The sequence below is a fragment of the Nannobrachium achirus genome (assembly GCF_963921795.1).
Source record: "Nannobrachium achirus genome assembly, chromosome: 11".
Taxonomy (NCBI): domain Eukaryota; kingdom Metazoa; phylum Chordata; class Actinopteri; order Myctophiformes; family Myctophidae; genus Nannobrachium; species Nannobrachium achirus.
In genome coordinates, this window is record NC_137820.1 from 41,618,547 (window position 1) to 41,630,596 (window position 12,050).

General features: G+C 41.0%; 1 protein-coding gene across 1 annotated transcript; it reads right to left on the reverse strand.

The window, feature by feature from the left end:
• Positions 1–2,957: 2,957 nt before the first annotated feature.
• Positions 2,958–10,368, reverse strand: hyal4 (hyaluronidase 4; the record flags this gene model as incomplete). The annotated part of the gene is made up of 6 exons (XM_080737077.1): positions 2,958–3,479; positions 4,800–4,889; positions 6,504–6,911; positions 8,073–8,237; positions 9,461–9,554; positions 10,073–10,368. The coding sequence occupies 6 exons, from the start codon at positions 10,366–10,368 to the stop codon at positions 2,958–2,960; spliced, it is 1,575 nt and encodes a 524-aa protein (XP_080593203.1).
• Between the last annotated feature and the right edge of the window lie 1,682 nt (positions 10,369–12,050).

Below are 12,050 nucleotides of genomic sequence, written 5' to 3' on the forward strand. Positions count from 1 at the left end.
TGAGCCTTTGGATTTGGTCAGTTTTAAGTGTATTGAACAATGTGACATTGAGTAGTCCCCATAAAGACAGGCTTGTCTGTGTAGAAGGCAAGTGTTTACTGCATGTACACATGCCGTACTGTAGTATTAGAAGAACATGACGTGGATATAGTTTAAGCTGATTCTTATTAGTCCTTCCATGTTAGTATAATAACCTGTATAAACAAATACAAAAATGCCATATACTGTAAAATCAAGGCTTATTGTTAAGAAAATTAATACAGTACATCATCGCAATCTACAGTATGTGACTTTATGGAAAATATAACCCAGTCGTGCATAGCAGTGGCAGACATGTTGTGCTCCACAGGTAGAAAGCCCATTAATTTTTTTCCCATAGAGATTTCCAGAAACATTTATATTAATTATTTTAGGCCTGGAACCAAGCCATTCGGGCTCCTGTTGAATTATGACCATAAAACATTTTGTCTCGAACAATATTTGAGAACCACAATAAAGGCTAGTTAATAAATAGGTCTATAACATAATAATAATGGGGCTTGGTTCCAGACTTAAAATAATTAATATAAATATTTTCCGAAATCTCTAGATTTCTCAAAAAATGTATAGGCTTTCTATCTAGGGAACCACAAAATGACCACCACTGCTATGCCTATAGGGTTGTTGTTGTGTTTTATCTGAGTAACAATCCTTATTGCTGGAACAGTACACTGTGCTACCATAATATTCATAATGTCTACAGTTTCTATGTTTACTGTATGTGTCAATCCTTTGGCTCATAAAAAAGGTTACTATGAAATAAAGCGCATTAGGAGGGTAAATAAAGATTTCACGATACATTTTAGCGATAACATTAATTAAGTGTCTTTGGGAGGTATCCTGTAGGATTCTAGTTCTTACTTGTTTTAGGGTGGATTTGCCTTCAGGGATATATAATCCTAAAAGCAGACAAGGTATCTTTGTTATTCTTTATAACCTGCACTAACCCAGCATTCCACCATAGATCCTTCTGCTAGGCCACTGGTTCTCAACCTGTGGGTCGGGAGCCCCAGGTTGGTCCCCACATTATCTTTTGGGGGTCCTCAGATGACAGTAAAGTGACACTTTAAGGACTTTTAAGACCTTTTTAACACCTAAAAAGAAATTGAAAAAAAAAAAAAAACATTACTGCATCAAAAGTAATCAACAAACTATACTATAAAAACTGGTCAAACATTGGCCAAATTGTCGAATAATATAAGAAAGAGCCAATAATTGTGAACATAGCTGATCTACAAAGTGCTTGTCAGGGTGCGGGGGGTCCCCAGTTCAAATATGATTATTTTGGGGGATCACAGCCTGAAAAGGTTAACAACCGTTGTGCCTGGCCAACATTTGTTTGCCACCTTCCTGTGTTATAGCCAGGATTCAATTTGAAAAGTTGAAAAAAGAAGGAAAAAGGGAAGGTGTACATTTTCTTTACCACTTAAGCCCTATATGCTTTGTCACATGTTTTAACATTTAAAAAATTATAAAATACAAATTTGCCCAAAATAGGGCATGCTAGGGTTAATGTGGTTAAAGGGATATTCCACTTTCAAAAAAATGTTTTGGTCATTTCATCGTCTACTCAGGCTGTTGGGAACACACTGGACAGTTTTTAAGTTGCTTGATTCAGTATTTAGATATTTAATTATTCATTTTATCAGACCCTTCCTATACAAACCCATTGTAACTTCAAACTCCATTTTAACCATGATAGATTCATCAAAAACAAAGTTATTTTTTCTGGTGACTCTGGATACCCTCTGGATACGTGAGTATGCCGTGTTCTTTTACTTACTTTTTTCATTTATTTTTTATAATTTCTTTATTGTATTCTTTGTTTTAAATAATTATTAAAAATAAATGAAAAAATGAAAATACCTGCTCACGTATCCAGAGGGTATCCTGAGTCGCCAGAAAAAAGAACTGTGTTTTTGAATAATCTATCATGGTTAAAATGGAGTTTGAAGTTACAATGAGTTTGTATAGGAAGGGGGTGTGTCTGATAAAATGAATATTAAGTATCTAAATACTGAATCAAGCAACTTAAAAACTGTCCGGGGTGTTCCCAACAGCCTGAGTAGATGATGAAATGACCAAATTGAATTTTGAAAGTGTAATATCCCTTTAGTTGTTAAATTGAACTTGTGATATTATCAAACATGAATATCAAACTACGTCTACGTATCCTCCAAATAAAATGCATGTATTTAATTCAGTCTGACCAGACGCAGGAATAAAACATGATTCCGTACTGGGCTGGCTATAAAAACAGATAAAAAGCAGCGGCATAGATTCCCCTAAACAAATCCAACCCTGTGGATATTTAACCACCAACATCGTACGGTTGTGCCCCAAAAAGTGACTTCAAGCTCTAATAATACCAACAGCCATCAATGTCCATGTCATTTAAAGTTCTGTCATCAAACAACCAATCTGGGAATCCTTTGTTAATGCCTCTCGGGGGGTGGGGGGTGGGGCACCACCTCCTTTTTTTTTGCGTAGAAACTCGTTTAGTCTCTTATTCCTTCCTAACGTAACAACACTACACGTTTAGGGCAGTGGTGCTGACAGATTCTGCCGTGTAACGTTTCGTGCACCGAGCTGGAATCAAACCCCGCTCTCCAGCTCGGCAGACCAGCAGGTAACAAGCATCGCCAAGAGAGCTCACTTGAAGGAGCAAGTTATGGCTGGGTCTTTTGTGCGTTTGCTACACTATCCCCTCCTTCGTGCCCTCGCGCTTCACACTTCACTTCTCGAGTCCCTCAAAGTACCTCACGCAAGGGCACGCCCCACCGGTCCCCATCCCACTTCTGACGCCAATGTAACGTTTCACGAACCAAGCTGGAATCGAACCCCGGTCTCCAGCTCGGTAGACCTGCCCAGCTTGGTGCGTAAAACGCTACATTAGCAGAATCTGTCTTGAGAGATTATCAAACAACTATCCTGACAAATGACAAGTTCAGTATGAGCAGCAACAACAGCAACGTCACACGAGGTGGGCCGCCAACGGTCGGCACCGCCACGTTCCCTTCGTCGTTGTTCCACTGCTCGTCCTCTTGCTGCTGCTCGTCCCATTGGTCCGGAGGGCTCCACTTGCCCTCCTCGTCCCCCTCCTTGTCCACCTCCTCCACCTCCTCCACCACCTTGTTGAGGCTGTCACACTTGTCCCCGGCGTGGCCCTCATAGCAGTGGCAGCGGAACCTTTGCGCCAGCAGCTGCAGCTCGTGCTGCGAGTGCCAGCCGGTGACGGCGAAGTCGCCGTCTCCGGACGGCTGGATGCGGTAGCTGCCGGCGCTCAGGTGGAGGTAGTGCGGCGCCCGGGGTGCACGGCGCACACAGCGCCCGTTGTTCTGGCACAGGAAGTCGCTGCACACCTCGGCGGCGCGCGTCACGTTGGTGATGTACCGGCCCAGACGGTCGTTGAGGAATGACTTCACCTTGGTGCAGTTGAACTGTAGCGTGGGACAGACACGTTTTCACAAGGTGCGAACAATTAATCAAACTGTTTTAATCGTTTATAACTTCTCTGTCGGGTGGAAGTCTTGTGTTGACCAAAAGTGCTACTTTTATAAATTGTATTTAAAAATTCAAAAACGGCAAAAGTGGCAGGTCGACAAGCTCGAAATGAGCTTGAGTTTCGAGCTAGTAGGTCTGCTACTTTTGCTGCTTTTGTTTGACACTGTAGTGTGATTAAGTACAGTAGAGCGTTAATTTGCGAAAAAACACAAAGTTAAAGAGTTTTCTGCCCGACAGCAACAAATAAGTGATTTTTAATTGATTAATCAATAAAAAGAAATGCTATGTTTGTATGACACCATTGCATGATGATGTAGAGTATAAAGTATGGCATAAGTGGTTAATCTAAGCGATTTAGTTGATTGTTAAAATAAAAACACTTTCATTAGTTGTTACTTACTGTATCTTTTGATTAATTGAAAAAGTAATTGATAAAATAATCACCAAAAAAATATCAATAGCTGCAGCCCTACAGGTTTTTGACAATGAAGAACTAACTTGATGAATAGTGTTCAAATACTTTAGTGGACCACATCATTGCCTATAAAAAGGCCTCCAAAACATCCAATCCACTTTACATTTCAAAATGTTAGGCTGAAATTACAAGATCATAGAACGATGGCCGCATGATGTTAGCCAGTGACTCTCATGTCAACCACCTATTGTCCTGCTCCTCTGTATTTATAGAGTTGGCTTGTCTGGAGCAGCTCCAGAAACCAAACATTGTGTCTGTGAATGTACGTAAGAACACTTGGACTTGGCATGCAACGCTGTTTCTCTTTTACAGTCTCACTGTTATGAATGGCAGCCGTTCTGTCAACAAACTTCAGTCATGTCAAAACACTGGCAGATCATCACAGAACAGAGAACATCTGATGTCCCCTCCAGCGAAAATAGCCGATCTACAGCTGTATGTATAGATCGACTGTTTTCGGTGAAGATATCGGAGTGTAGATCGACTGTTTTCTGTGAAGATATCAGTGTGTAGATTGACTATTTTCGGGTTTCATTGGATTTGGTGGATGAATAAGTGCTGACATGTTTTACTATTGAGCTAATAGAGCCTGCCTAATTGCTCAGAGGATGAATTGAATCTGTGGCAAACCAGAAATGTGTCAAAGGTCATATCTCACCATATCTCACAGGATCTAAATTTCTCAATAGAAGAGCAGGGAGACAAAAGACAACCACCCCAATTGTGTACGTTATATTGTATTAACATACTCGATCATACAGTTTGGACAAACTTAACTTACCCTGGACGAGGTGAGGTTGAGGTCTCCCCAGATCACAAAGCCAGCAGCCCCCAAAGCAGCACTCTCACCGATGGTGTGAATCAAGTCTTTCTGTAAAATATTTCATGAATGTAATGTATCTTTACACAAATAAGTCATGGAGATTATTTTGCGCAACTGTTTGCTCTACTACCGTCATTGATTGCTGGATTGATATTTTTGGCAGAGGTGTAAAGTAACTAAGTACATTTAGTACTGTACTTAAGTACAATATACTCCTTGCAGCTTCAGTCTGATAATCAGGCTAAGCCGATCTACAAGCTCACAACGCGTCGCATTGCGAGTTTGTAGATCTGCTATTTTCAAAAGATTTGTTTATAAATTTGAAAACTTGTTAAATGAGATATTCTGCATAATGAGTACTTTCTACTTTTGATACCAACACTTTTGTACTTTTAATGATAAAGAATTGTATTTATATAGCACCTTTCAAAACAAATTAGCAAAGTGCTGCACAAGGCAAGATTAAAACCTCATGTAACAAAGCAAAAAACACAACACAAAAACAAATAACAAATCATAAGTTAAAAATGTGTACTATCACATCACTAAAATTAAGAAAAACATTTAGTAAATAAGTATGTTTTAAGCAGTGATTTAAATAGTGGTGCACTGGCAGTGCATTCCATAACTTGGGTGCACGGGCGGCAAAAGCCTGATCACCTCGGGTAACCAAGTTGGTATCGTGGCCTTTCAATAGGGCCTTATCTGATGACCTCAGGATGCGCCCTGGCTCATAAGGGGGCAGCATATCTAATATATAGGTTTACTCAAGTAAACTTTTAATTCTGGAATTTTACCTGTATTTCTATAGGCCTATTGCAGTATTGATACTTCTACATGAGGGAGGGCGGCCTTGCTGTTCTACTTATGCGAGTACTTTTTCCACCACTGTTTTTGAACGGGATCATATGGCAGAAGAAGATGAATAAAACATAAAAAAATAAGCTGGTTTGAGTTGAATATTGGCAGATACTTTTTTCAGTGTGTGGATTTATTTTCCTAGTTATTGCAACCTGCACCCTGCACCAGTTTGTCTGGCTGTGCACACCATGTACTTGCTTTCTATCTCCACACGATGGTGCTAACGATTAGAGTGGCTACTATTACCAAAGAGTATAGTTCCACTGACCACTGACTTTGTTTCAGTCTGTACACCATAGAGTTGCTGTACTCACTGCTCTCATTCTCAGACAGCGGAAGTTGATTTACTATGGAAAGGAAATCCCGCAGACTCCATGGAGAGTCTATTTATGCTGTCTAGATCAAGGGTTCACAAAGTTTTCAGGCCGAGACCCATCCAAAATAATCACATTTAAACTGACAAGCACATGGAATTTGAATTGTTGCAGTTGAGACTCTACATTTAGTTTGACTCGGTTCTATAGATAAATATTGTGCAATTTGTGTAAATAGCCGTACTGCAAGCTTACAATCCCTTACAATGCGAGGCGTTGTGAGCTTGTTAGATCAGCTATTTTGAAATTGTTTGCCTCTTGACTTTCTTATAGTAATATTTGACAAAATGTAGACGTAGTAATGGACTTATTATTATTACTTTTTATTATTCTTTAAATTGTAAAAAAAAAAAAAAGGTAAAATGCTGTAAAGTCTTTAGTAGTAAACTCTTTACAATCTCCCGGCCTACATATCTCCCCGCCTTACATTTGTGAGGAAGGCCATGGCCTCGTCCCTGTAGCCCAGCCTCAGGTACACGTAGGTGGGGAGGTCGTACTCCCTGGAGGTGAGCGATGCGGTCCTCAGCGACTCGCGTATACGGTGCTGGGAGAAGTGGCGGTTGCTGGCGCTGTTGGAGTGGCTCTTCCTGATGGCCACGGAGGGGAAGAGCGCCGTGCTGCTGTTCCACAGCCACAGCAGGTCGTCGTTGCGCAGGCTCTCCAGCAGGGGGCAGAAGCCTGTGTAGTTGCCGTCGTGCAGGTTGTAGTTGTGGCAGTCGGGGTAGAGGTAGTAGCCCCAGAGGCCGTTGGGGCGCAGGCGCGTCCCCAGCTGGACGGTCCTCTGCATGAAGAGCCGCGCGCTCTTCTCAAAGCGCCGTCGAGCCAGCTCCTCGACCTGTGGGTGCAGGACAGTGTTTACGGATTGTTTGCGAGAGAAATGAATGAGCAACCAGGTCTATAAAAAATAGCCCGAAATAAGCAACTATTATTCTCCTTTTTCACAAAGTACTGCATTGCAAGATAGAGGGAGCCAGATCCCTTTTAGTCACACCCTACCACTACTTCCTGTTCATCCACAGAGCATTGATTCTTGTCATTTTCTCCATTAGATTTCTTTTCACTTTTTTCAACTTTTATTACTTGGGATGGTAAAAAGATGAGGCAGACAAATAAAATCTATTTTGACAAGTAAAAGTTGAGAAAAGTGAAAAGAAAGCACTTTAATATAATTGAGAAAACAACTAGAATCAACGCTCTGTGGATGAACAGGAAGTAGTGGTAGGGTGTGACTAAAAGGGATCTGGCGCCCTCTATCTTGCAATGCACTACTTTGTGCAAAAGGAGAAATGGGCCACATAAACCTATATAGGCTACTGTAGGCTATACATTGGCTATTTGAAAATAATCAAATAGCCAATGTAATAATCCCCCCCATTCATTCTCTAACAAGTTAATCCATTCATACTCCCACAAATGCGGTCTGTCACTTAACGTTCATTCTCATTCCCTACAAGCTAACTCACATACGACCTCTTACCCACAGTGCATCTCAGGTGGTTCATTTAAGCAGTTCTCTATTCTATGTTAATTTTGTGTGTTTATCTGTCACTACTGTCAGTGAAAAAAAAATCCCTCCATCATATGATATGTAATATCTTAAATCATGAAACTGAAGGTTCAGTTGTAGTATGTGCATGTATAGCTATATATATTATGCTTTGCTTTTGGGGATCAGATTCTGTCTCATGCTGTAATATAACACCAGAGCCATACTGCCAAACACAAGGCAATATCATATCATTGTGATAAATGGTTGTTCCTGAATAAATGGTTAATTCTGAGCTGAAGTGTCTAAAGGAAATACACATTAATTTGGGGGTCCATGACATGAAAATGCTTGAGAACCAATGGTTTAAATAATAATTAAAACATTTGGAAACAAGCCCAAATAAGCAACTACCAAAATAATTATAGTAATTTTTAAAAAACTACCGCAACTACCAATAAAAAATAGAAACTTTACAGAGAAAGAAGTCCAAAATAATACAACACTAACCTGTGGCGCGGTCACATTGATGTAGGCTTTGGCTATCAGCTCGCGAGACTTGCGGCGGTAGATGTCCTTCTTGTGCCAGTTGCGGCTCCACTGGGGGCGCCAGTACTCCCAGTCGATGACGGCCAGGCCACGGAAGTCCTCCGATGGGATGAAGTGTGTGATGTCCTGGAAGGTTAATGTCGTTTTTATTTATAGTTTTGTTTACCAATTTCAGTTTGAAAATTTTAAAGGGTTTTTATTTTGTGGAAAAAGCTCGGTTTTAGTTTGTTTGCTAGTTTAGTGTTAGTTTCCTAACTGTCACAGTTAAAGCTGCACTAACTTTCCTCTTCTACCCTGGACTTGAACCCGGTTTCCTGCGCAAGTGCTGAGAATTGTACTTCCTTTTTTTTTACCATTGAACTAATAGAGCCTGCCTGCTTGCTCAGGGGTATGAATTGAATCTTGTCAGATCCTGTGTCTAGGTGAGACATGAGCTTTGACACGATCCAAAAGTCTCAATAGAAGAGCAGGGAGACAAATGCTGCCAAACCGATCGAATACGTTATATTGCATTAACAAACATACTCTACCATACAGATTCGACAATGTACATTTTATTCTACAAAAAAATTGCATACTGTAGTGCCGCTTTATAAACAAACAAACAATACTTGGTTTACATGCATGTATGTACAGTATGGCATAAATTCACAAAGACTAAGGCCATTTTCTCTGTGATTTTAGTTTAGATTTAGTGTGTTTTGTAAGTACACAATGCAGTTTCAGTTAGTTAAAGGCATAATATGCAACTTTGCGCTGTTTACGTAACAAAAAAGCATATACATTTTTCTTTTTTTCCCCTAAACCATTCACTGCCAGAGTAAATACATAAATAATCCAGCTCCAGCCAGCAAAATCAGCGTTTTCCTTATAGTCCAGGGGAGTTTTTTCCGAAAAAAATATCTAAAGAATTACTTTTTATAAAAAAGTTGATAAAAGTTGATCGGCAGGGACCCCCTAGTTAAATTGTTGATCAGGCAGTTGACCGGCAGGGATTGTGTTTAAATCACACTCAGCAGTTATCATCCAGTGGTGTTAGTGGTGTTAACTTGCAGAAAAACAAGCTGCCTTCTCACTGTATTTGGGTGATTTCACTGTTGGCTGTTGGTTTTGGTTGCTCAAAAACGTCCCTGTCTACCAAAACAAACAGTGAAAACACCAAAAATAGATAGCGAGGGCAATGTGTTTCTGCAGGCAAACACCACCACACTACTCCAGTGACTGCAGGGAAGTGATTGGTCCACACAATTATGTATGGTTTTGTTATGTAAACACGGGGCAAAAGTTACATACTATGCCTTTAAAGTTGTATTTATTGTGTTAGTTTTGGTTAATTATAATAACCTTGCCTGGTAGGCCTTGAACAGGTGGAAGTCCAGGCTACAGTTCTGGGGCAGGCCTCCGTGCACAGGCACACCTTGATCTGTGTAGTAGGGGTAGTACCTGTAGGGTTGGAAACATCAGAACATTTTAACTGTCCGACAATTAATTACGATTCATGATTTAATTGTGTTTTGGCATTTAACACAACGGAAATGCCATTACAGTGTGTATATCAAAATCCAAAGTTAACAAATATTGCAGAGGGAGGATATGACAATACATATACAAAGATGGTGATGGGTAACAATAATGTAAATAAATAATGTACGAAGGCTGAAAAAGGCCATACATCATAATTATACTATAAAACAATCAAAAACAGTGGAAACTTCTAAAATTGTTCCGATGGTACAACATCAATACAGCATGCATGGAATTATGGACCAAATCTTATATCCAAAGATAAAAAAAGGGGTCTGAGAGGCTAAATCTAATCAAATGGTGGTCTGCGGCTCAAATGCCCAATAAATAGCCTAATGGCCCTTGATATAAAAACCACCGATATAAAATAATTGATCAACAGGCATTATGTTTTAATTGTGAGTGACAGTACTTAGGCCTCAATACTAGTACCGTACCCCAGTCGGTTGGCGTAGAAGATGGTGACGTTCTGTCCCGTGCGGACGGCCCGTGGGCTCCCGTGGATTTGGAACAGGTGGTCCAGGTTGGCCGTGACGTTGTACTTGAGCGTGCACATGTCCAGCGGGGCGTTCCAGGCCGCCACGAAGGGCCGGCGGCCCACCAGCGGCAGCTTGGCGGGCTTCTGTCCGAAGGCGGCGTGGAACAGGAGGAGGAGCCAGGAGCAGGTGAGGGCGCAGGCCACCGGCACTGCATGGTGGTGGGAGGTACTACCGCCCGCTGGCACCGCGGGCATCCTGGGGGTCAAGGGTCTGGGTCAGGGAGAGGTTCTTCTTCTGTCAGTCATCCTGGAGAGAGTGACGCAGATACATAAAAGGAATCATTAAGAGGGACACAATCTGGGAACCGCCCACTAGGCTATATGTACAGCATCCATTTTGGAGACAAGCCTCTTCTTACAGGTGTTACTAATAATACTAATGAAGGTTCTGTTCCATTCTGTCGGGAGTCCTCAGAGGAAATACAGACATGAGATAAAATTGGACATTATTCTGGTCTGGATAATGTGCTCTTTAAATATTAGCACTGGGTTTTCAAACTTGTCCCCTGGTGTATTTGAAGGTGTGTAGTTTCGAAACATGCAATTCAACATCGTTTCAAAACAGCAAAAGCTTTGCACATATATATACAATTGGAGTGAGTAGGCAGCTTTTTGGATGGTCTCGGTTAGTAATTATATCAAAGTGTCCCAAATTACCTGATTCCACCCTTAAAAACATATTTTCTGCTAGAGTCTGTTACTCAGACATTCCTAAGATGTTATTTGCAGATGTTGTTTTACAATGGGAAATGAAAAGCAGAGCAACTACATCCTCAACCACTTTCCACCTGGCTGGTGTCCCTATTCTGGGCATGTCATAGGCAAAGATTTTAAAAAATGTGACGTGTTGTTAGCTTGTAGAAATGTTATTTTTGCAAAGGAAATTGCACGACACGTTGGTGCTACAAACTATAAATCGTGGGCTTAAAGATATAAATAGATCCACGAATTGGTCCCGTTCCCACGGTACCTTTAGGTCACAGGGTCACAGACAGGAGTGACAGTTGACACCCAGGAACCTGGGACTCTTGTCCTCAGCTGGACATGTCAGTCGCTGCTCACAACTAGCCATACCGTGACCAGAGCGTTAGCCGCCAGCCCACCACATGCCCATAATCACAGCCTCCTCTGCCAAAACGTCTCTGCATGAACTCCCAGCGATGGACGCTTCGCTGTACACTTTGTACAGTGTGTCTGCGGACGTTCTTATAATGTTCTGTGCCATCTGCAAATGGCACTACAACCCCAAATGTGACCAATTTGGTGTGTGGCTCCCTCACAAAATTCTGCTTTTGAATTATTTGAAATTGTAACGCATTCTTTGTCATTTCGTTTCAATTCGAGCTCTAAATGAGCAGGACCTTGCCCTATAATTGCCCTCTGTATCTGTTGCTTAACGGACAAAAACCTCTTATCTACATATTCTACTGTGTTTTTTTCTTGAAACGGATGCCCTACTTGATCATATACTACAGCACAAAAGCATAAAAAATAGCAGATCTACAAACGTTGAATCCTGAAAAGTAACAGTTTTGGACATACAAGGTTTCTACCCAACATATAGACGATAACTGTCTGCAATGGAGACATATTCACCAAGTATTCCAGCTTCATTCATAAGTCTAGTTTGTTTCATAATGGCCATTTCAAAGCCAGCATTTAGATGTGGTATAGACCAAAGCTTTTTATTTCATTTTTTTCCCAGTGTTTAAACGGTATCAGTTTTCCAGCCTCACCGCCGTATGTATGCATTTTAATGGATTTCCTTTTTCAGCTGATGAGGGAAAACCACGGCTATCAGATGTGACTCCTGAACAGTGGTGGGAAAAGTACAGTTTTACTTAAGTAAGAGTCAATCAATACTGCAATGTAGAAAT